The 25,953-nt window shown below is 37.2% G+C and overlaps 1 protein-coding gene across 7 annotated transcripts in view; it reads right to left on the bottom strand.

Annotated features, from left to right (window-relative positions):
* The window catches only part of NAALADL2 (N-acetylated alpha-linked acidic dipeptidase like 2), a 400,239-nt gene that overhangs the window by 69,492 nt on the left and 304,794 nt on the right, over window positions 1–25,953 (bottom strand). For all 7 annotated transcript variants that reach the window (XM_018912780.3, XM_018912779.3, XM_050978009.1 and 4 more), the window contains 4 exons: window positions 24,504–24,596; window positions 20,146–20,351; window positions 18,125–18,244; window positions 2,571–2,717 (listed from right to left, as the gene is read on the bottom strand). In XM_018912780.3, the coding sequence (XP_018768325.1) occupies window positions 2,571–2,717; window positions 18,125–18,244; window positions 20,146–20,351; window positions 24,504–24,596 (566 nt within the window). The remainder of the gene's footprint in view (window positions 1–2,570; window positions 2,718–18,124; window positions 18,245–20,145; window positions 20,352–24,503; window positions 24,597–25,953) is intronic.

Raw genomic sequence — 25,953 nt, 5'->3', positions numbered from 1 at the left:
GTGAATAAACGAGCTGCATTTCACCCAGTGCACTTCTAGAGCAGTGGCTGAATTCTCAGAATGCACTTTACTGCTCACAGACCTGACCACGGGCATTTGCCAGGCAGATTTAGCCTCCCCGAGGCTGTGCTTCACTGTATTACGTAATTCCAAGCCAGACACTTTTACTTACTCTTCTGGCCTGAATGTTTCCTCTTACAACTTTTATTTCCTCATATTTCCTCCTCAGGTTCCTGTCAAGGGAAGGTTTTTATAACCTTCTCTCTGCGGACTGGCATCGCCCCGACTGGGTAAGAAATGCATTTCTAAAGCTGACCTGGAGCTGCTGCTCTGGAGGAAGAATACAAGCACAGGTCTTGAGCTTTTTAACTCCAAAGCAGTTTTTTTCCAGCTGTGGAACAGCATCAGCTTTACCTGACACTGCACACAGGCTGACAGGTGGGTAAAATAAACAAGTGATGTATATTCCAAAGGAAGAGTGATTCCTGAGTAGGTCACAGCAGTGAGAGAGACAGAAGAGGAAACCCAGCTGGCAAAATGATAACCCACAAAAGCACATCAGAACAGTTCATTTCTGAACCTGTTTGCACAAATCTCGATTTGCAACAAAGCTGACAAAGCTGAGGTGTAGTTAAAAAAGCTGGATGGAAACAAACAAGCAAAAATCCCTCCCTGCAAACCAGCAGATTTTTATCAGCCCCTAACCTGCCTAACAGAAATTCTTACAATGTTTATTAATATGGCTGTCAACATGGAGTAATTTATCTGCTTTATAATATCTGTCAATAAACAGAATCCACAATAAACAATGGCAATAAACAGTAAAGGATAAACAGATTGCTTGTTTGATAGAACATAGGAGAGACAATGAGCTTATCTTCTGGAGGACTGTTAACAGCCTGTACAATAAATAACAAAGATACAGCAAATAATCCAAATTTAATCATTCTGTGTGGCTTCACTTTTAAGGAAAAATTCCATCCTCTTGCCAAGAGAAATTTACACACTGTGCCAAGCAGATTTATTCTCACATAAAACAGACCTCATGGGGTCAAGGTCTTCTACAGTCTGAGAAGTGCAGTACATCTACTTCAAGACTGCAGATTACACTTACCAAGTTTATTTCTAGGAAATGAATTTTCAAGAAGGACAAAAGCTGAATTTTTAACAAAGAACCAAATTTAGAGTGTCATGTTTAAGCAAATATAGAAATATTGTCTTTTATGATTTTAATTACATTGATGAGTCATTCTGAGAGACAAAAATGCACATTTACAAGGTTAACTGAACGTGAAGAATAAATTTGGATTAAAGTAGACAATAGCCAAGGGAACCTCCAGTGTTCATATTGTAAATGTTGCTGGGAAATACTATTTTGATATACTGAACTTTGAAGATTCTTTCTCATGGTCTGTAGATTGTCTATACACAGATCTTGAATGAAAACTATGTGGAATAGCTGCTAAGTGACAACAAAAAATTCCTCTGGACCACAAGCCTTCCATAAACATTGCACTCACACATCTTCTGCCTTCAGATTTTCCTCACAGCCTTTTACAATGTGCTTAATCAGAAATAGAAAACTTTGCCTGATAGGTGCCATGATGTTTAGAAACAGAAGCCTCTCTATTTATATAAATTCTTGACTTAATCTCTTTTAATGTACACAACAACATGACAGCAATGCTCCCCATTTGGCACATCCCTGCTTTGTTTTGCCTGTGTGAAAGAGAAGCATATTAGCATGCAGTGTCAGGAAACATTCCAGCTCAGCCCAGCCTCAGCTTTGCTCCTCAGCTTGGAAAGACAGAAGATAGGAGATGAGCACAGTGAAGAGAAGAAAAAAGAGAAATGAGGAGAATGTGAAGTCAGTGCATCATTACATTTCACACTTCTTTTCTTGCCTTTTGTGTCTTGAAATACCTAATGCCTTCTTGATCTTCAGCTCACCAAGTGAGGGTGAGTTTGAGATGTCCAGCTGCAAATAACCTACAGTGGTGAAGGTGGAGGAAGGACAAACCCTCCTAACAATTTCTTTGAGTCCTATTCCAACCTGAACTCCAAACAGCATAAAATGCCCCTTCCTCCCACCTGCCTTGCAGAGCATGATGGACTGCAAAGAGCTGTGGTGTCTGCAAGACTCCAACCAAGCATACAGATCCTTACCACCAATGCTTATCCTACAGAATCCTGTTTTTCTCATGGTATGAAAATGGATCTAGAGGTTATTTTGAAGATTGTCACATCCTACTGTGCAGTAAAAAAATACACATCAATACCTGATTCCTCTAAGTTGAAAACAGTTTCAAAAGTTGGGTTAGATAACATGTAGCCTATAAAATTATCAGCAATATTAAAATTTTAACACAACATCCTTCAATGTATATCTGTTTCTTTGAATACCATATGCCTACAAAAACAGACACTTTGAAGCTCGATGGTAATCCTCTGAAGACCTAAAAAAAACACACTTAGAGGAGATAAATTTCCACCACAACACAATATAACCTGAGAAAACATAATTCTATCTTCCTGCTATTTTCATTTTGTCCATTCTTAGTCACAGCTACCTCTGATGCTTTGATGTCCTCATAGGAAAACTGCGTGGCAGGCACTCCAAGGTGGTTGATGAAATAATCTGAATCTCCCTGTATCTGCACAGAACTCACATTGGATCCTGGACATCTGGTCTTTTGCACACAGTTGAAGCTCTGGCTCTGAAAAAAAACAAACACAAATCAAAGCTCTACTTAATTATTTGCAGTCAGGCTCTTGAAGACTTGTAGCAAGAGCTCATTTAAACAGCATTCTTTGGGTTGGAGCAACTTTAACCTGGCAGAGAGTGAAGTTTTGGTGCAACATGGCTGAGTCTTTCAGAGGACAAAGAAATTCTTATCTGAGGTGGCAGGAGAGGCAAGAGAAGAATTAAGGCACATGGAATGCCTCATGCTGGCCAGAGGATTAGAAGGCATCATGGTGCCTTTTGGAAGATTTTGAGATCCTCAATGGCTCCTAAGTAATCATTTTTTATTCAGTTAGTAGCATGCTCTGCCACAACAAAAAGCTGAATGAGATTATCATATTCAATCTAAGATATGTCTGTGAAATGCTGGCAATGTAAGGAATTTCCCACAAAGTAGACCTTAAGAGAAAAAAATTATTTAAGAGGCTAAGGATACCCAAAACACATTTTCTGTGTAAATAATGCACATTTTCTGTGTAGGTTTCTTAAAACAATTCTAGTCAGGAAAATATTTGTATTTTTTTCACGTAACTATTTAATGGTGAAATCTTACAACAGAACTGTAATAAATATGGAAACTGGAAATCAAGCCCAGACTGAGTGCCACACACTTGTGTAGCTTTAAAATCTACCAGGTAATTAAACACTTAATAAACAGCAGGCATAAAGGCTTTTGACATCTATTACAGCAAATAAGGTACTCAGGTTTCTTTTCAAGAATATTAGGAAGTTGAAATACTGGAGATTATTTGCATTTAGCTAACAGTTTATATAGTATAACATAACTTCCTCACCTCTACCTACAAAATTACAGATTTCTAGAAGAATAGCCTAAGATTGGTTCTACTTTAACAGAAAAATACAGCAAATTCTGTATATTAAAGTCTCCAAGGTTATCAAGAAAATGTTGGACAGAGACAAATCTTGGTATTTTCCCATTTCAAAATTAGCATAATTATTGCTTCACAGGTTCATTTCCGTGCTGTGAATAATGCAATTGCATATTACACAGTTTAAATAAACGCTGCAGAGTCTCACAGAAAATTATTTTAAAATGCCTTCAAGAAATAGCTTCCATTTCATAAGTTCATAATTTTGAAAGGTGGTTGCATTATTCATTTTTTTAAAAAATCTGTTAAGAATTTCTGCTCCTGCCATTCTTACATACAGTCACAGTTGTTCAAGGCCTGTCCAAAAAGTTCTAACAGAAATGGCAGAAACCTAAACAACAAATTCATTGGAAAAGATGTTTTAATAATCACAACTGTACCTCCTACAGTCTCTCCACTCAAAGCCACTGCAGAGCACACATCCAGGCAAAAAGCCATGGTTATGATTTTGTGCATATATCTGTGTTCAAGATCCACTGCTCCTTCCAGGAATTGCAAGGCATTTAGGGATCACCCAGTGTCCTACACTGCAGCATGGATCAGACTCTCCTCACTTCACACTGCCCACCACAGCTGGTCAAGTTTCATAAGTGATGAGTAGCCTGTTCTTCCTTTAATGCTTAAAGGCTCACTGAATGATGTGCAATTATGAAATACAGCTTTTGACACTTAATTCTGAATATCCACCAAGCCCCATTTCTACAGCCTACCAGGAGTTGAAGAGATGCCTTCCTACAGCTACCATGAAATTTAGTTTTTCTTATGCATGAAAGTCTATATCTGAAATGTTTACAGCTTAGGTTAAGGGGACTATAAAATCTGGTGGTTTGGGGGTTTTTATCACCATCCTTGACAGTACAGGATTAATATTTTTATGACAGCAATGTTCAATTCAATAGGACAGCATTTTAAGAGTTTAACTGCTTTATTCCACTTGCACTGTTCTCACACACAAGCCCAACAATAAATATTTAACCCAGCACCAATATAGGAGAATGCTTTACATGTAAGATGCTGTGCTCTTTCAATCTGTTTTTATTGTTATGCAGACTCTCCAACACCAGCATTCTTCTACTCCTTGGCAACAACTGCAAAGTTCATATCATATGTTTTGCATTCATTAAACAAATGAAATGTTTCCCCAGACTAATAGACTTAAAGAATAATAAAGCTCTAATATTAATAAAACTAATAAAATCGATTTTTAAAAAACCTTTAAAAACATATCTAGAATAAACTATTAGCAACACACAACTAACTCCCATTTGAAGAGCAGCCAAACTGTATTTCTTCAGCTGGGTAGGCCTACAAGAAAACCAGACTGGCTGCATTTAGAGCACTCAGCTGCTCAGGCTGGGCTCTACCACGTCAGTGAAGCCCTTCCTTCAGAATGGAGGCAAACCAAGCCCCTGGTGAGCCAGGAATCAAGGAGTGCTTGGTGTCAGTGCAAGGATTCACATGCTATTTGTAATTGAATATTTTATTTCTCTGGAGCTCATTTTAGGTGTTAGTACCATCTTACAGGTTTATGTTACAAATCTGAGAAAATGAAGAGCACCATAAGGCCAATCAAATACATTTAATTTGAGTTAATGTGCTAAAATAGATCTGACACATCTGAAGAATCAAGTGGGACTTCATTGCAGATCTTATTAGTTCTGGTCACCACTTTCCGTTACTTGACTCCAGTTTCACTTTAAACATTACCACCTTTTGAAAATGGATTAAAACATCTAAGGAGCTTTCAACAGGGCAAGTAAAGAAGGAACAGTTATCCTTACAGTATGTCAGTGATCCCAGCTTCAGAACCACAACAAGGAAGCTTATTCTTCATGAATAATTGATCTCTACTCCTGAGCTGAATCACCACCTGTGTCAGGGACTGGTGGAATTAAGGACCTGAGGAAGGAGAGACCATCTAGAGCAAGTAAAATTGTCTAAAGAAAGAGCCATAGAATTCATTTAATTTATCAGAGATCTTTTGAAAATGCAGAAATCAAGAGATTAACATATTTATTACTGTAAATATGTAAATCAAGAAGAACAGGTAGTAAAGGCCAGAGAAGCTGCACAGCAAAGGACTCTCAGGTCTGTGTCTCTCATCTGTAAACACCTGCCACACTCTAGCAAACTGACCATTAGAGGCAGAAGGCTTGATGGTTCTTAAAAAATATTAATAGATGAATGCCATAGACTATTAAAAAACCCTGGATTTCCTAGGAATTGCATCAATTCTATGGCAAGAATACTTCTCTGTTTTCTCCCAGCTGACTATCAGGTTTGGCTATAACTTCCTGTTCTGCTCTCTCTTTATTGATTGATTACACATATTAATGCAAATAGGCTCTTTAAGAATTATTAGGGAGATTTAATATGGTATTTTGCCCTATAGCCCTCAAAGTACTTTTCAAACCAACTAAAGGCAAGCAAGGTATCTAACATTTCTGTCTTGCTCAATGTCATAGAGCAAAACAACTACATAATAATTAAATGCACAGCATTTCCCCAATTTTGAGCCTTATCAAACTGACATGATTCGAGTATGTGCATAAAGATAATTCCAAATTATATTCATTCCTTCCTTCTCTGTGTAGGTAAAGAAAAGATAAATGTGGTGGTGATAATTAATATGCTATAGATGGAGAGTAGTTGTGGTTTAAATAGCCTCAATGTTACACACCACTGATGTGATGTATTTGCCTATTTATACAATGTGATCATTTGATTACCTGATTAAAGCTACACCATGAAATCTTATGAGGTAGAGTGACTAAACCTTGCTGCATTTAATTAATGCTATATTAAGACTGAAGTGATTAATTAAAAATGAATAAAATGTTGGTTCCTTACTTCCTTAGCAATTTTTCCTTCCCACTTACACATATTTTCATTTAAACATGTATGAAGGCTCGCTAAAATATCTAAAATCTTAAACATTATTTAATGACCTTTAAGGGTATCATGAAGACTGGTGAAATTCTGTAGCCCTGCAAAATCAGTCACAGACAAGAGAAATTTAAATCTCAGAAACTGCCCCTGGTTTGGGTTCTGCAGGACTACCACAGTGAAGTGAGAGATGTTCCCTGCACACACACACACACACACATTCCACTGAGAGGAACTTGTCACCAGGGAAAAACAACTCCCTGAAGAATTGTGTTCACTGAAAGTCATCAGGAACCAGGAATTCAGCATCATCTGAATCCCTCTGATACTCATGGACACCGCAGGTGATTCTCAAACAAATCACTACAACCCCAGGGATCCCCATTAGACAATCTGAATTCCCCCACCACCAAAGTACTCTGTGTTTTCATACACAAAAGCACCACACCTGGAAATTCCAAGAGTAAACAGTTTTTTTTAGGCTGTGCAGGAAGGTAGAACTGCATTTTTACAGGAAAAAAACAAAACTCCTGCCTTTTAGATAAACCTTATGGCTTTAAAAGAATTCTTTCAAAAAGCCTGCAGGTATTCTGCATGCCAGAGAAGGCCTTTTTCACCCAGAGGGGAAGAAGAAACTGAAAATGGTGACAAACACAATACTTTCAAAAGGTCAGGTCAAACCAAGATTAGCCAAGACAAGAGTTCTGATATTGTATTCAGATTTCTGCTGAACCAAGGAAAAGTCAGTTTACCTAAGAAACACAACCAGATGAAAATAAAACTCCACTTGTACCTTTCAAAATTGTGTAAAGCAATTTTTGCATTTCAATGGTGACTTCCTAAAAAATGGGAAACTACAATACCAGGGTTATAAATAATACATGGAGAAATGTCTGTGCTTGGAACAAAAAATTTAAATATATTGTTGTATGTTATGCTACTTTGCCAAATGGAGTTATTTTTTATTTAGCTTACAGCTAGAAAAACGTGAGAAAAACTTAATCCTGCAATTCTTGTTCAAGGCTTTGGTTTCTGTTAAGAAGTATTTGCATACTTTTAAATATTTGTCTTATTTTTAAAAAAAAACAACCACGGCTATCAGTGTAAAGTCTTTATAATAAATGGTACCTCACACGACTAAATCACATTTTAGATGCAAAAGTTACATCAAACTGGTAGGAAATACAAAAGCAAGGTAGTAAAAAATTATATAGTGTAAATTTAATTTTCTATCCTGCACTTTTTCTACATTTAACTTTATCTACTGACAGTCTTTCTCTGATTCCTGATGCTTGTTACATGATTCTGAATTACATTTATCCTTCCTGTAACCAAATTGAAGTCCCATGCCTCATTGAGTCAAATGTACCTGTTGCCAGCACTCAGCACAAACTGCTAGGAATTTTAATGGCTTTTTTAGGGAAGGTAGAAATCAAGCAAGTATGTTCCCATTTGATAAGAGAATTTCAGAGCAATCAAATATTTAAAGCTAAAATTATATAGCATGAATTATGTAAGTGGCAAGACTGCAATGGGAATGCCACCAGCAGTTCCAAGTATCTCAGTACCTTAAAAATATAAAGTTTAAAAAATATAATTGAGAAACTGTTGCACACACCTTTGGTTTCTCCAAAGTATCCTCTTACCCCAGAAAATACTGCATTGGAACTTCTCCCACATTTTTTCAGCAGCACAGAAAAAAGGCAAACTCTCCAAAACTTTAAAGTGACTTTAAAGACTGAATTTCCATGACCACAGGCTCAGCCTCACTATTCAGTGAGTTACATTTATTGATGGCAAATTTCAGGAAACTGCTTAAAATTGTATTCCATTATGATGGACAACCCAGAAAATACTGCATCAAGAGGGAACCTGTCTCCACACCCAGCACTCAAAACTTCAGGTGCTTTTTCCTTTAGATGCATTTTGATCTAATTTTGAATAGAAATAATTTTTGACCATTTCCATTTGTAACTGAAGGATGCAGTCAATCTGGTTTTTGATAATGCAAAAATTAAAACTCTCCTGGACTTGACTGAAGCTGTTTCATGCTGTGTTTGTATGGCAGCCCTTAATGGCAGAAATCAAGCCCACAGCTGGGTGTAACGTGGATACTACAGTTAGTAACTACTCTGTTTTACTACTGTTTGTGACTACTCTGATTTACATTTCTCCCAACCATCAGCATGCCCATGTCTGAGGCACAGAGAACTCAGATGTGTGGTATTTCTACCAGAAATGTTTGCTAGCACCACTTCCCAAACAACCCTTGCCAACGTGCAAATCAGCTCAGCAGACACCCTCGTGAGCTTTATCATCAAAAAGCATCATCAGAAAAGCAGATCTCTGCAGAGGTCAGCTCTCTGCCACCCCTTCCCCAAGCAGGGGTTTCTCCCACCATGCTGAGATCTTCAATCTGCTGTTCATGAACACAACTGAAACTCACGCGTTTCACTAGGAAAAAAGAAAAGAAAATCATTTATCCTTGTCCTGCACAATCCATGCCTCACATTCCCTGCTCCTCCACACGTATTCCCAATATCCAATACTATATCAGCTCTTTTAAGGGATCCAAGAATCCTGTGGCATCATCCTGCCCATCTCTAACAAAGCACGCAGAGGCACGGCAGACCCCAACACCACAATATCCACCATGGTACAGCCAGTGCAACAGCCAGGTTTTTTTTAAGTGGGGGAGAAATTTGCCATCAAAATCTCTAACTTTATTACTGTAATCCAAGACCAAATTTCAGTTGTAATAGCCACAAATAAAGAAACGTTTTTATGGCACAGAACACTGAAAATCAGTGATTCTTTGAAGAACTCTCTTATGGCAAATCTTCCCTCATGGCACCAGCCTGGAACAAGGCCAGAGAAATTTACTGCTGACAAAGCTTTACCTTGCCCTGAAACCTTCAGTCTGAAACTTCTTAATAGCAACTATGCATGAACAAATCACCCCCTTCAAGCCACACACAAAACCTATTTTTCAGTCTTTGAAATGAAAGTCACTCCCACCACTGTGTATGGACCATGAAGGTCAATAAACCACCATCATATTTTTCACATAAAAACCCTCTTCTGGACTTCAGTGGGAATTGAGCAAATGGTATAATAACAGTATTGGCACTCAAGATATCAAGTATCTGTAGAAATTGAATTTTTCAGGAAGATAATCACAAAGCAGATTTATTAAAGTGTGTCAGCACCACAAATGCAGGTCTCCAGGCTCCACTGAGAGATGAATTAAATGATCCAAAAGATGTCAAATGATTTTATTTTTACAGCAGTGGGGGACTGTAATACTCTTTTCCTGACTGGATTCTTCCAACTTTTATCTGCTTAAACCACCAGAAAGTGTCCTTGCCTCTGCACAGCAAAACAATAGCAGTGGGGAAAGGAGAAGAGAAAACTCTAGAAAACAGAAAGCCATATGGTCAAATGACTTTTTCTTTCTGGTTTCCATAGAAGCTCAATTGCACTTGGTTTCAAGAACCATGAAATATTAGGGCTTGGGAGAAGAACTTCAACTGCTTGAATTAAATGTGGTTTTAACCAGAACCGTGTTTAGCATCCTAACATGAAACTGATCCAGCCAAGGAAATTTGAAAAGATTTTCAACAAAACACACAGTAGCCAACTATAACCCACTCATCATCCATCTAAATGATGTGTTTCTTTGTGCTCTGAAAATTAGGGTTATTATCTGAGATCTTTCCAAAACCTAAGCAAAGCATTGAACAGGGATACTGTAATTTCTATGCACTGTCAAGTACTACAAGACTAAAAACACATTTAAATTTTGTTAAGGAAATGTGGAGTTTTATTAATAAGTTTTCAGGGATATGTCACTGCTTTTTCATAGAAAGCAAGGAAATCAAGAAAGGCTGATAATGAATTTTATTTCAGAACTGATTAGCAGCGTTCTACAATACAACTGATAGTTCTACAACTGATAGTTTCTAACTACTGCACAATATAATCTAAGTAAAGTATCTTTAACATTATATTTCAGGTTTCATCCTCCAAATTCTAATCTTTAACAGTTAATTCTGATGCAATAAAATTGAACTTTCTGAAACAATGCATACACAGTCTGTAAGGGAGAAATGTTTGCACTGCACAAATTGAGTTACAAATTGACATATCCTGTAAAGTGCAATCTAAAGCAATTTACTCTGGTAAGGAAGACTAATGAATGCTACATATATATATATTTCTGAGAATACTAAATAATACAGTATCTACATGAATTTTCAAAGGTGCAGATTCTAGTCAGCAGTGTGGAAAAAATTTACTTCACAACCCAATATATTTTATTGGGCTAAAGCTATTGAATTCCATAAATATGAGCTCATTTTTTCCTCAATATTAAATATTTCTCTGTGCACTGCACCTGCCACAGTTTGCATCTCTGGGCTCACTGCTAGAATTGCATATGCGAATAATTGTATGGATAGAAGTCTCTCTAGTGCTGAATTACCTGCTGAAGGTAGAACATTGAGCCCTTTTGCAAGTAATTATACAATAATTATCTAATTGAGACAAGAATGTTGTGTTACAAAGCAGAGGAGCCAGCAGCTCTCCTAAACCTCCTTCTGAAAGAAAACCTAAAGCATTTAAAGTGTTAAACTAGAAGGCTACAAAACAGGTTTTGAAATCCCTTTCAATGCTCTGCCAGGAGACAAAGGTTGGAGCCGTGTGACCTTTAGCTGCCAAAATAAAGCTTTTTGCAGAACCTCCAAGAAAACTATTTCTTGCATTTTGGCTTTTCCTGACATCTGAGATTATCTGCTGTAAAATTTTCTCTGTTCTATTCAGTGAAGTCCCACTCTGTGTGCACTCCAAGACAGGAGTAATACTATGGGAATTGTGGCTCTTTGACTCAATAAATAAAAATGCATCTCAACTATGTTACGAATTAAAACCTCAGGAATAATTTGGAATATTGGATATTTCCCATATATATTAAATTGGCTTGAAATTACTTTTGACATTTCACATTCCCTGTTTGTGGTGTCCCAAAAATCACTGGACAAGACACCATCACCAGAATCTGCTTGTGGTAAACAGATGAAGAATGAACAAACCAGGCCAATCCCAGAACAGTTCAAGTTTATGCTTGTGATTATTTAAACTATCACAGCCTTAAGTGGATTTGGAATGATTTTCCTCACACCTGGTTTCAAAGAATTCATCAAAGGAATTCTGAATTCTTGCCAATAAATAAGCCTAAGCTAAAATTTTAAGATTTTTTTTTTCCTTTTGATGACTGACATTAATCAGGTGAGGTGTTTGGGGATTTCTTTTTCTCTTCCTAAATTTGAGTATTTCTTACTAAAGTGTGCCTAAACAAGAGAGACAGAAGTTCAATGAAAAGCCTTAAAGCAATCAAGCTTTTCTTTCCACAAGTTAGAACTGTTACTGCGACAACAAATTAAAGGGGGGACAAATTTATGTAACAAAAATATGCCAATCACCATAATTTTGAGTTGATTTCTAAACCTGAACCCTAGAAGACACCTAAGAGTCCTCCAAGCATGACAAGGGTCCATGTTGAAAGAGAATTTCCAACCTCAAAATCTCTCAGCATGAGCAGGAATTCCACTTTTCACTGCACCCACTGGGGCTCAGGTCAACATTTTCTCCTCAGTTACTGGTTTACCATTCTACAGAGGTACTTCTACTCTTCCTGGGAAAAACAGCTTAAAAAACACCCAAGCCAAAACAAAAAAAACCCATCCAAACCAAAACCCTCACAGCTTCCCAGGTGTCTACAAACCTTGAGTTCTTCCTACTCCTCTGATGTCTGTAACCTGCTCAGTGCTCTATGAAATAGCTGACAATTTGACAACACAAAAGAGATACACATCTCTTAAAAACAAATATCTTCATGCTTGTCCAGAGAACAACCAACCACAGCTCCAAGGCACACTGAGACAGGGGGAGCAGAAGGTGTCAAAGAGCACCTGGAACCTTCTCCCTGGCAGGAGGTGAGGTTCAGCACGCTCAGAAAGGCCCCCCCGATACTTCTGGCAAGGTTAAATATTTATGGCATTGCTGAAAATAGGTCACCTTTTTATTGTTACCTATTTTGGTCACAATAAAAATGGTCTGCTTTTCACTAGCCAGGTGCTTTTTTTTTTTCCCAGTAAGGATCTACAAACTAAAGAGTAAATTGGGCTGCACAAGATTTTGACTCTTTTTCTGTGACATGCATGACTAAAGCACATGGCTGCAGCTGTTTTGGACCAAAAAACATTCCACAGACTGTTTATACACTACACACTTCAGTTTATATTAACTTCTTATCAATTCTGATTTAAAGGTGCTTTCTTTCATTCTGGTTATTTGGCCATACCCCTAATTTTTTCACGTGCATTTCTTTCCCATGGGCTGTTTGTGTAGTACAGCTTATACCTGCTGAGTCAATTTAATTTCATTCAGCAACACAGTTAATAATGATGAGAGAAACAACAAGAGAAACTTTTCAATCATTTTTGTTTATGGAGAAATTTTAAAATATCTAGAGTCTCAATCTCTCTTCTTTTGTAAGAACTAGAAGTTTACTTTTAAACTCTTTACATGAGAGGTTTTTCAATCACTAAGAAAACATCTCTCTGTTATCATGAAAAAGTTCTGAAGGGAAATAATCAAGATGAAATTAAACAAAAGAATATTTAGACAGAAGTGAAGGTAACTTTTTTAATACTGTAGTCTGGCTAAAGCATCTTGAAGGGAAAAACAATTCCCTTACATGGTACAGCTCATTATATAAGACAATATTAACTCCATTGGACAAGAGAAAACTTAAACCAAACCCCATTTTTGCAGCAGAAAAGGAATTACTTACCTACTCCAGTACCACACCTGAACATAAACAAATATTCAGATTTATTCAGTTTCATCCACAATGATTATTGAAATAGACATTTACATTTCAAACCAAGAAAACCTTTCTGAAAATATACATCATTTACACCTCTATTAGAAACCTGTGTAAATACAGGGAAGGACATGGATGCAGAAAGCTTGAGTCATCAGGAACAAAGAATTGTTCTGCAGTAAGAACATAGCTGGAAAACTCATTCATTATTACATTATGCTTTGCTAACAACCTCTTTTCTCCACATTTAACAGTAATAGTATTTTCATAACATAAAATATATGAGTAGGTTAAATTACTGTCTGAATTGGCATTAATATAATAAAATTATTCAGTTTGGAAGAGTGAAAAAATATGTGACAGCGGACAAAGCAGCATTATATGAAAAGGAAAAAGTGGTCAGAAGATGCAAAAAAAACCCTCCTGCAAATCAAATCCCTCATTAAATGAAACTTTTCACATTGTAGAAGCAGCATCTTAATTAATTTAATAGAGCTGGCAATGAAGTATTGCCAATTACATTAACAGCATCATTCTAACACGGCTAGGAATTGCTGAGATAGAAGTTCATGGCATAAACTTCTGATTGTCAAAGAGATTTTCCTTTGTTCTCAACACAAATATAAAAAGTAACACCAGCAATCAAATCTAACACTAAAAGTGATAATAGGTAAAGACTGAAAGCTCATGGGGAAGCAATAGTCTTCTGTTATAAAGCATAGAACAAGCAATTCAAATAATAATTTTTTTTCTTATTTACAACTACTGATATATGACACTAGGAGATTCACTGTTAATGCTGACAGCATTAAAAAATGTGAAACACACAGAGGCTGTAAGAAGAGAATTGATGCTGACATTAATGTGAGAGTTTATTTTTTTTAAATCAAGAAATAATGATAGTAACATCTATGCAGAAGTTTATCTTTGGCTCCACTTCATAAAGAAAAAAAGAGCTTTCTGTCAATAACACCACCTTTAAATGTAGAGATGTTTTATGCCTTTTACTCCATGAGTGGAAACAAATACTGACAAATAGCATGGAACAATACTTGGCACAGTCATTTTTAATGATCAACTCGTTCATCAATAGCTTTAAATCACTCCTTTCCTTGGGAGACAGGAGCAGTAAGTTCTGTTGGGCTCAGCAGTAACAGCAGACCTGGAGTCTGATGGTCACACAATCAGGTAAAAGACAACAGCAATGAATTTATGTTTCACAATAACTTTTTTTTCTTTGTGACATGTCCATTATAGAAAAAAATCATTAATGGCCTTATTTACAGAGAATGAATCCCAGCCTTGAACAAACCCAATTTACCAGTGACACTCTGCCAACAAATGCTGATTCACCAACTGAGCAAGAGAATTAACCATCATTTTCCGTACAAAATAACAGTAGACAAAAATATAACTTGGCAGCACTTCCCTCTTGTTAATGTGGACACTAATTAGTTATATAAAAAATATTTGAATTAAATATGTCAAGGTCTCAGAACTGTTTGAGTTCCTCTTTGCTTAATTAATCCAAATATTTAAATTCATTTCTTCGTGTAATTTGGTGTTTCAAGCAGAATCCCACAGACAGGCATATAAAATTATTATTTGCAGAGTGCTTATGTAGCTCCCTTTTGAAACCTGCAACTAATATGAAGATATAATCCCTTTATACAAAACATTCTTTAAGAAACATTGTCTCTGTTAATTAGCCAAGCACTTATTCTATTCTCTGATTGCCAGACCTCACGTAGCAGACAAGTTATTAAGTCTCCTGATTCTTCTTTTCATTGTTGAGTTTAGAAAATCCATACAAATAATATTTCACCTAAAACTTCTTTCCTAATTTTCCCGTAAATTAGAGAAAAAATATTGTGGTAGCTACAGTGATTAGCAACTGTCCACAATTTTATTTTGGGAAAAAACAAAAAAACAAGACAGAAAGCAAACACTGCTGTGTGCACTGGCCCATCTTAGTTTGCTATTTTCCCACAGTTCTCTTTAAATTATGTTCCTTGCAGCATCCACAGAGTGCTCTGTACTTAGGGTGATTATTACTTGAGTTCTCTTTCACAGGAAAAACTACAATTTTTCATTGTTATCCACAGAATCCTAGCACTTATACTCTGTAGGCTTTTCTAACATAAATTAATTTTCCCTAGGAATACATTCTCCCTCTCTTTCACACACAACTTTAGCACTTCAGTGAGCACTGAACAAAACCCAAAAATGGTGAGATTTCAGTCTCCCTTACCTGCAAACAATGTTACAATACTGTTTAGCAGTAGAAGGAAAAATAATGCATGACAGTTTCTTTTGTTGTAGGCTAAAAATGGAATTAAATTATGAGTTCTACTCTATGAGTTCACATCTGAACTGTGCCTATATTGAATCCATAGGCACAGTTCAGGATCTTCCACGTATTCACAAATTATGGAAAACTTCTATCCAACTAAACAAGACAGGCTAATCTATCTTTTCATTTTGAAATGGACTGATATCATTCATTCTAAATTCCTCTTTCACCTTCTTTTCTGTTCTAACCTATATTCAGAGCTCACAAAAATTAAAATGATCCTTTTCTCTCATTAGAATTTTTAAGCTCTGCTTTGCAACTCTCACCTGGTAGCAAGAATCTCATGTGAACAGACTCACAATTTCTTCAAGATGAGATGAGCTCCAAAAAGTCCCATCTCACCCCATTTGCAGTGTCATAACTTACAGGTAAGCTGTAATTACATTGTCTTCCTGGCAAGTGCTGGAAGTAATATCAATATTCTTTATAAGCAGATCAGTCTTCCAGAGAAACTCTTCTGGACACATGGCACACTGTGAGCACCCATGGGAACACACAGGGTCTGTGCTAGGCTGCTCCATCACTGGCAGGAATTTGATATGAATTCAGAAATCTAGCCAGCATTTGGAAGCAATAATTCCTATCACTCTTTTTAATGTCACAAATTGTGTGACAGTTATTTTAATTACTAATAATAATATCCTACAGAAAGGAAAGCCATACAGATAAAATGCTCACAATGCATTTTATCCTTTCCTTTTTAAATGGGGCTTTAGGATAAACATGCAGAAGGGGTGCACTCTCAAAATTAAAGAATCAGAAGTGAGATGCAATGTGTTTACTGAGGCTTAAAAAAAAAGAAAAAAAGACATTCTAATCACATTTTATTAATTACCAGGTGCAAGGGAATGCTGCTAAGAGGGGCTCCTTCCATACTGTTGAACAGAACACAACTGCTATTACAAGAATTATAAAATATTATTTAAAACCAGAGAAATAAAGCAGAAGTTTGCTTCCTTTTCAAAACACAGGGCATGAGTGTAATGCTCATATTAATAAGGCATTTATTAGGATGAAAAAATAGAGTCTTAATAAAGTGATAAATAGATAATAAAGAGACTGCTGCAAAGCTCCAGACAATTTAGTTTTCAGATCACTGCCACAGATTGGGTTGTAGAGTCAAAGAAATAAAATGAGAAAAAACCAAATAGCTCAAGGATAATAATAAACTTACTCCCTTAAATGGCAAATACTTGTTTTAATGGAGACAGAACTGCCAACACCACTAGGTTAGCAAAAGGCTAGCAGCTTTTCAGGGTAGCATTTCTTGCAAATACAATAGCTAAAACTGGTAACAAAATTTGAATTGACATATCCATAACACCTGCAGACTCACATATATAACATTATAAATAATTTTCCACAAATGGAAGCTTTTTTTTCTCTGAAATGATGTTGCATCACATTTTTCATAATACTTACACAGAATAAATCAGATTCTTTCCACGAGGAAATTACCACTTAAACACTGAACAGGAGAAGTGGTTAAGACATTGCTAAGAACAATTTATTGATGTCATTTTACTAACTTGGTTGAACAATTGCCAAGCCAGATGAGTCTTGAACTGCATTCAATCCAAGATGCAGCTTTGAGGAGTGTTTTTTACCAAATGCTTCAGAGGCAAGTCAAATAAACATCAGAATAAGTATTCATTTGGCAAATGCACAGAAAAACCATCTAAAAAGCATAATTTATGGAAGTGAAATTGAACTCCATTTTATGCATACCATTTCACACTGGTTTTGTAATTCAGAACGTGCCTTACACTATTTTCCATTCCTGTAAAACAGTGATAAATTCAGAAAGCTCAGGAACAGCAGAGGGGTCATTAGTTGAAGGCCTCTGTGTCCTTACACCCGTGGAATATTCTGGCTCCAGGTGAGCTGCACAGGCATGGCTGAGCACTGAACCTGACATCCTCACTTCAGACAGTATTTATTATGGTAGGAGTAACACTCTCCCTGTGTGTCATGTTACATCTGGTAGATATACAGGTTTAAATGCAAACTGAGAAACAGTCTGGAAAGGCTTGATTAGGATGAGAAAAATGTGCTCTGTGCTGAAGAATAACAAATATGTTACTTGAAAGCTGCCAAAAGGTAAAAAAGCTGTAGGGCATGCAAGTATGGTCAGACTTTGTCTAACAAACAGGTGAAACAAGCTATTCCTTCCAACCTCTCAATCTATTATTTTTGAAAATAAAATTTACCCTGCTAACTTAAAAAAAAAAACCCAAACCAATTCACGTGTATTTGTGAGGTTAAAATTCTTAAATGAAATAACCACTGATTGCTGTGGAATGTCAACTGATCTTAAGCCTGTAACTTCATAAACTACAAGTGAAACCAAATATTTTATTTCTAACCTCTGCTGCCAGCTGCTGAAGAGAAGGGGATGCCACGGGCCGTAAAGTTGAGTTGCCTGTGACTGGATTATGGAGGCTGATGTAGGCCACAACATTTCTCTGAAGAACGCTCCTGAGATCCTACAACACAAGCAGAAAAATGGTTACTACCCTGCATCATTATAATTTAGGCTGGTTTTGTTCTTTGGGTTGCTTCTAGGGGAAAACTGCACCCTACATTTCCATCCTCTGTGGTTCCCCAAGTATTAGTTAAATACTGCTTCTCACAATATGCTCTTGGAAACTTCAAAGGATACCTCAGTGCTGGTTCTCTCTATAGCAGAAGTTATAATTCCATTTCACACGTCATCTAAAGAAAATGCAAACAGGTCTGGGGGGAATTAAAAATTACTACACTTGTAAGGCCAAAAATGGAAAACATTACACACTGTGAAACAACACGACGGCCTTTTAAACTTATGCCTTACAGAAGACAAACTTCAAAGGCAATCATTATCAACAGTTAAATGGACTCAAACATTCAGAGACCCAACTCAGATTTGCATTGTGTAACTTTCCCAGTGTTTTCATTTTATTATTTTTTAGACTATAAAAATAGCATGTACAAACTGTTTCAATTATTATCTCTTTTTTAAAAGGATCCCCTTTGCCTTCTCAGTAATGAGTTCCTCTTTGCATGAAGTGGCTCTTTATATTGAACAGAAGGGGTGTAACGCAATTACATCTGATGCAAAGCTGACTTGAAGTGGAACTAAACAAATTTTGCTTCCAGCCTGGATCTTTTCAATTTGATTTTTTCACCCCCTCTTGTTTCTGAAGAATAATCATGTTGGAAGTATGAAATTTCAATGAGGGCTGGCTGCTTCTTATGCACAGTGAAAAGCAATTAACTCTTTATTTTATCTACTGTTTTAATTCACTGAACCATTAGAGTTGGAAAAGAAGCCATGAAATTCTCTGCCTAGAGGAGTAGCAACTCCTTTAATTTATGACCTGAAATCTACTTTAGCCATGTATGATCATCAATACTTTCTGAGGTATTTTCTTTCAACCAGCTGATTCCCATTCTGTTGAAAGTAAGAGCCCAAGGAATTGTCTGTTTGGGATTGTGCCCAACTCCTCAGCACAAACCTGTGAGAAGTGAATCAGCACTAGATTTGGAAACACTGCAAGGTTTGTTTAATTCATGTAAACCATAGCATGGTTCTCCTCTTTCTCTCTTCATTCACTTCTCTCCACACTAAGCCTATCGATGAAAAATTATTAAATATTAAACCCTCGAGAAGGTGAAAAAGCTCTCTAAGCTCTTTCTGTGCCTGTGTCTTTTTTTGAAGTTTTCCTCCCTCTGTCAAACCCTGGCAATGCCCTTTTACAAAGCTGTGCTGAACCAGGGAGGGAAAGCTGCTCCCAAGGCTGTTGTCCATGCAACCACCACAGCCATGGCAACACCCTGGCACCTCATTGTCACCAACAAGTTCTATCAAAAATCCTTTCCTTAGGATTTTTCCCTCCTGAGAAGCTGAGAGGCCTCAGGAACAAAATGCAAACAATTCTCATCTGCTGCTGTGGAATGCAAAGGTGGATCTATGATTGGTCTCATCTGGTTGTTTCTAATTAATGGCCAATCACAGTCCACGTGTCCAAACTGTCTCAGTCAGAGACAAACCTTTGTTATTCATTCCTTTCCTATTCTTAGTTATTCTTACCCTTCTGATGAAATCCTTTCTTCTATTCTTTTAGTATAGTTTTTAATATAATATATATCATAAAATAATAAACCAAGCCTTCTGAACATGGAGTCAACTTTCTTGCCTCTTCCCTCATCCTGGGACCCCTGCGAACAATACCACACCTCATTATCCCAGGAATGCCTCTACAGATGTTTTCCCTGGATTGGCTGTGCAGTACATGCATGAACACAGACAGACCTCAGAGGGCAGTCAGTGAGCCACAATTTCCACGTGGTAATTCCATATTGTTCTCAGCAGAAGGAACCCTCTCTGCAGTGAGAGCAGTTTTACCTCAGCCCACTCGTAGGAGCCGACGTTCCCCAGGGCTGTTCCTCCCCACGAGCAGAAGAGCAGGGTCCTGTCAGGCCTCCAGCCCCTCCTCACCTCTGGCATCAGGGCTTGGAGCAGGGCTGTGATCACAGCAGTGCTGCTGGCCCAGCCTTGCCCACCATAGCCCTGCAAACTGCTGTGATGGCTACCAATGATGACGTACCTGTCTGAAATGAGGAATAAAAAAACCCAAAAAAACCAAAAGTCAAACTTTTTTTTCTGGATACTTAGATTAAAAGAATTCCAAACAACCCTAAAAATTAACTGTATTAGTAGTGTGCAATGTCATTAACACAACACAAAGCTGTCAACAAAAAAGTAGATGATGACATGCAAGACAATCATACAACAATTATACACAAAACTGTGAGTGCTACTTCAAAATGAACTAGTAGATAAATACATGTATACAGTTTCCTAAAATAATCCCCATACATCTGCCTTCCTTGTTTGCTTATTGCTCTCCTTATAGATCTGATCTAGACCATTTTTACAGCCAGGACTAGGTCACAATCATGCTCACAGTAGAGTGTTATGAGAAAACCACAAAATAATCAGCAGGAAACGATCCTCAATACACACCAGCATAAAAAAAAAACAAAACCAAAACAAACCAAATCAAACTAAACAAAAACCAAAAAAACCAAAAGGTGTGGCAGTACAGTGGGAAATAAAGAAAAGACACAAAGTATTAGTACTCCCTCACCTGGAAGACTGTGTTCAGTGCTCACCACCCTATCTCAAAAAAGACATGGCAGAAACAGCAGAGGAGCAGCTGGCAAGCAGATTAGAGATGATCAGGCCTTAGCCTTATGTGGAAGGAGACATTAAAATACCTGGAGTGCAGGTTTGGAGAGGAGACATGACAGAGGGATAGAGATAATGAATGATACAGATATGGTAAGTCACACCTAGCAGTTGTGTTAATGCTGGAAGAAAGCATTTTATAGAATGAAAAGCAAGAAGTTTCAGCCTGAAATAAAAAAATATGCCTATGGTTACTCATGGAAAAAAACCCCAAAAAACAATCACACTTTTTTTTCCAGAAAAATAAAATTAAATCTTAATCTCTCAAGGCATTATATATAACCCTAATACCACTCACAAGGGAAAAAAAACCCCTTATTTTACTCCAGACCCAATGATGTGCTATAACACATTAAATAACATGACTGACTGGTGTGACTGAGGCCTGTCAAGAAGTCCAAGCAGAGTTATTCTGAATGAGCTATCAAACTATTAGACCTCCTGTGTGAGATGAATTCACAACCCTCTTTGAAGCCTTGTTTCCTGGATTTGCTCTGATATTTTTTTAAGTCTCCTTCTGGCCCAGACCTAGACTTTTGAAGGTGTTCCTTCCCTATTTCAGCACACCAGTAAACAACAGAAGAAAATTATCAGCAGTGAGGAACAGTGATGCCAGACCCACAGCAACCCCTGAGTGTCATGTGGGTTCCAAAAAGTGGAAAAGTTTTCTTTTTCTTTCTTTAACCAAGTGAATTCATTCACTTGCTGTCAGTTGATCACAATGCAGCAACAGATTGCTCCACAATGCCCACATTTTTTATTTGCTTATAAAATTAAAATATCTACTCAGTATGTTTTGCAGTGACTGCTGCCTGGGAAGAATATTAACAGAACACTTTGATTAAAAAAGCATTCTCTATCAAACTGGAGTTTCATCAGCATTGTTCAACAAAATATTTGAACATGTTGTTTAATAAGGAATCAAAAAGGCTTTACAAAGAGATGATTTTTTATGTACCTGTTACACAATATTTTCAATCAGCTTTGGGGGTGTGTAGGTATGGAAACGAGAATTTTGTTCTCAAAACAGATATGCAAAGTGTCAACCTAGATTTACATAATTATTTAATGTAACAAAATGAAATCTAAATCATATAATTTTGCACCTTGTGTGTTGCACCATGATATGCTTAATTATAGGTTGCATTGACAATGAAAAAACATAGGATTTTCAACTCATTAAATGACAGGAATTAGGAAGCAGAATGAATGGCCTTACACGCCTCTAGGTCATTAATGGAAGTGCCATAACACAGGGGGATCAGGCAGGATCAATGCTGCTTGTATAATAATTTCTGTTTAGCCTGTGAACAGACTATGTGAGAGGAGAGACACCTTATTAAAATAATACAGGATATTTTGATTGAGAAGGAAGCATCAGCTGGGGATGCCAGCTGAATGAGAAGGGACAAAGAATACCAGCTGGTGCCTCCTTTGAAATTCTTCATCTTTGCACATCTCTCCCTCAAATAGAGGCAGAGCCCTAAAGCAAATGACTCCAGGAAAAGCAGAGGAGAAAGGATGGTCATGCTTGCAGAGGCAGCAGCTGTCCTTTCTCAGAATCACATGGCAAAAATGAAAAAAAGAAAAAGGACTGGAGATGGAGAAAAAATTACCCATCAGATACCCTTGAAGGTGATAAGACAGGATAGAGTCAAGGTTAGTGATGGGCTGGACAACAGGGATTTATCATTAAAAAAGAGTCTCTTTATTATCCTGGCTTTTCTTGTTATACATCCCATCTTCACCATGTCCAATAGAGCTATAAAATCAGTGTTACGTTTTTTGGGTTTTAAAATGCTACCAACTACCACATTTCATCTACTCCTAATGATTTTAACATCTCAGTTACACTTCAGATGCTTGTTCTTATGCCTCAGATCAAATGCTAGCTAAGGTCAGCATTACAGAGATGTGCTTGCCTGTAAGCGTGTGTTTGGTGGTCTTTAAGCAAAAAGTAATAAATTCTACCCTTGGTGATGCTCTGCAGTCTTTCATTAAGCACTAAAGATAAATTTTGCCTTCTTTCTGCACTTGTGTGAACATAAAGGTGAATATTTCATGTGTATGAAACGAGCAAAACCCCATCAAAATGACAGAGAATCAATGCCATGAAAATACCAAGATTCAAAGCAGTTGAGCAGGAACGGCTCTAGTGTCAACCAGGAAGAGTAGAGAAAGAAAAAAAGGTTTAACATTGATTTTGTACAAAATATTCCAGAGCATTAGACATTTGGCTTGTGCCTACACTAGAGGACAGTTGTTATGGCTCTTGTTGAGCCAGACATCCATGGGACAAACTGCTGCCATTGGGCACTGCTACTGACTTCACTTTTTTGTATCTCCTTGGATACCTAAAGTTCAGCATGTATTGGCAAACCTCCAAAAAGTAGTTTTGATTAAAAATGTAATAATAAGATGAAAGGTTGAGGTACAGAGGAGATAGAAGACTTGTTAAACAGAAACTGAAGCACACTTTTATTTTTTTTCTTGCCTCTGTTTCACAATTCAGAAGACAGAATGTCTAAACATGGCAGTTTCTGCCTTTCCAATTCCATGACAGCTATTTGCAAAACATTAATAATAGCAGACTGGTAACTTCAAATTCATGAAGGAAATTAAATCCTTCATAGAACTTCAATTCACTGGGCTAATTGTTTCCTATTTTACTTCAAACAAACCAAAAGTCTGGTGAGAAGTATACAGTTCTGCATGCACAAAACTGAGTTGTTATTTCACCAACAGGAATAAAATCTTCTCCACCTCCTTCATTCCATTACTTAAAATATGAAATGACTGACCCACCCCCTAAGGGAGTGTAAATAAACTTCCAGCCTTTCTTCACAAGCTAATATAAGAGTATTAAGGCAAGCATGATGCTGTTTTGATGATCATCTGCACACTAGGAATTGTTTGCACTATTTAAGTGACCAGCAAAAGCATTCATTCGAGTTGCAGAAACCCTTCAGCTTTCAGGTAAATTCACTAACAAAATATTCTCCAAATGCTCTCATGATTTCCTGATGATAACATTATTTATGTACAGCATCAAAGGACAGAGGGAGGTTGTGCCTTATGTCCCAGCTGCATTTAGAGTTCCATTGTTCAACCATCACACATAGAGAAGAGTAATTATTATTCATAGAGTTGTATAAAACTAGCTTAAGGCATGATTGAGACACAAAATAAGGCTGCAGCAAGTGTTAAAACCATATTAAAATTAAAACCATTAAACAGCTCCTTGTACAAACTACTGATACTCTCTGTGGTCCATGTGCAACACCTGCTGCTTGTGGAAAAATATGGTTTTTGCAACTACAATATCCCCTTCAGCTTATTCTCTGTTTAACCCTCATATTCTGTCTTGTCACAAATCACAAAATGAGTTCAAAAAGGTCTTTTTCTCTCCTCTGCATCAGTGAATTATCTGGCAAAACACGATTCTGATCCCAGCTGTGACTCCCACCCATTATGAAACAAATAATCAATACAAATGACAAAGGGATACCTACCAGGAAATACAGCTCCTTTTAGATAGCCAATGACATTAGAAATTGTCTTGTAAGTTGTGACAGACTGAATATTCAGACTGATTGTTTTCTTGCCTGTTAAAAGATGGAAAAAAAAGAGAAAATGTTGAACTTATTCACCCAGCCAAGAAACATATGGGCCAAAGACAAAATAAATTCCACATACATTAAAAAAAAGAATTTTAAATGAGGCTAAAAAAACCCATGAATAGGAACCATAGATTAAAACACAAAATATGACATTATTTTCTTGGACCTATTTTAGCACCATGATTCAAAGATGGACTCTCAAAAGAGATCTCTACTCCTTGAGTTAAAAGATCATTGAATTCACTCAATAAATGCTGCCAGAATACACCAGAAAAAGAAAATTTTTAAGAGTAGGATTCACATAACTCTGTGGTAACAAAATCTGCCTTAAACTTCATGGGTTTTTCTTACCTAATCCTTCACCTGGGTCAATCTCTCAATAACATTCACAAAATTATACCTGGTTTATATTACATTTTCTTCTGGAGAAAAGCCTCTGTGTTAAATGAGATGGGAGCAGTCAGACCTCCCCACAGCTTGGCCAGCACAGCCTTTGGTGATGCTCTTGTGAACATATGCCAACAGAAGCCAGGGTTTTGGCCTAGCTGGCATCAGATGAGGAAATGGTGCAAACACAAAGGCAGAACTATTTCAAAAGCTGCTGAAATGTAAGGAACTTGCCAGTACTGCCATGCCATTTGAGACTGTAGCACAGAATAAAGCCAGAGTAGAGCAAATATCTGAGTTTAAATAGACTAAAAGAAGGTGGGACACAGTAAGCCCAGGAGTTTGCAGTTTGTGACAGTGGAAACCAAACAACCAACCAGGAGAACTGCTGCCACCTTCCAAACGTTTCATTTGCATGACAACAGAACGTGTAAACATCCAGCTCATCAGAAAGGCCACAACTTCTACCCAAGAGAAAAGAAAATGTCTCAAACTGCTTGAACTGAAAAAGCAGCAGCAGGTGACAGTCAGCAGTGGCTGAGCCCAGACCTGCAGGGGGATTCTCCTCCATCCACCAACGCTCCACCCCTGGGGCAGAACTGTGCTGGAAGCATCTCTGGGACACAATTCCTCCCATGTCCACATCCCAACTGCCACAGACCAAAATTCAAATACTCCACAGATCATTTTGCTCTCCATGTCCCAGGCCATTATCCTCCCATGGATTTTTTTCTAACAGTTTCTTCCCTGGCTTTGGTTCCTGAGGAGCACAGAATATGTGAGTGGGGAGTTTACAGCAACATGTGAAACAAAAACAACACATGGTTACTGTTCTTCGGGGTTCATTTGCTGGTTCATACAGTAAATTTACTTAAAAATGTTCCTAAAATAAAAAATAATATATTTTAATTCTCTCATCTTCATTGGTATTTCAAAAAAAAAAAAAAAAAAAAAA

The sequence above is a fragment of the Serinus canaria genome, chromosome 9, assembly GCF_022539315.1.
Source record: "Serinus canaria isolate serCan28SL12 chromosome 9, serCan2020, whole genome shotgun sequence".
NCBI classification, from domain to species: Eukaryota; Metazoa; Chordata; class Aves; order Passeriformes; family Fringillidae; genus Serinus; species Serinus canaria.
Note: the sequence above shows the minus strand (reverse complement) of the source record. Positions and strands in the feature narration are given on the sequence as shown.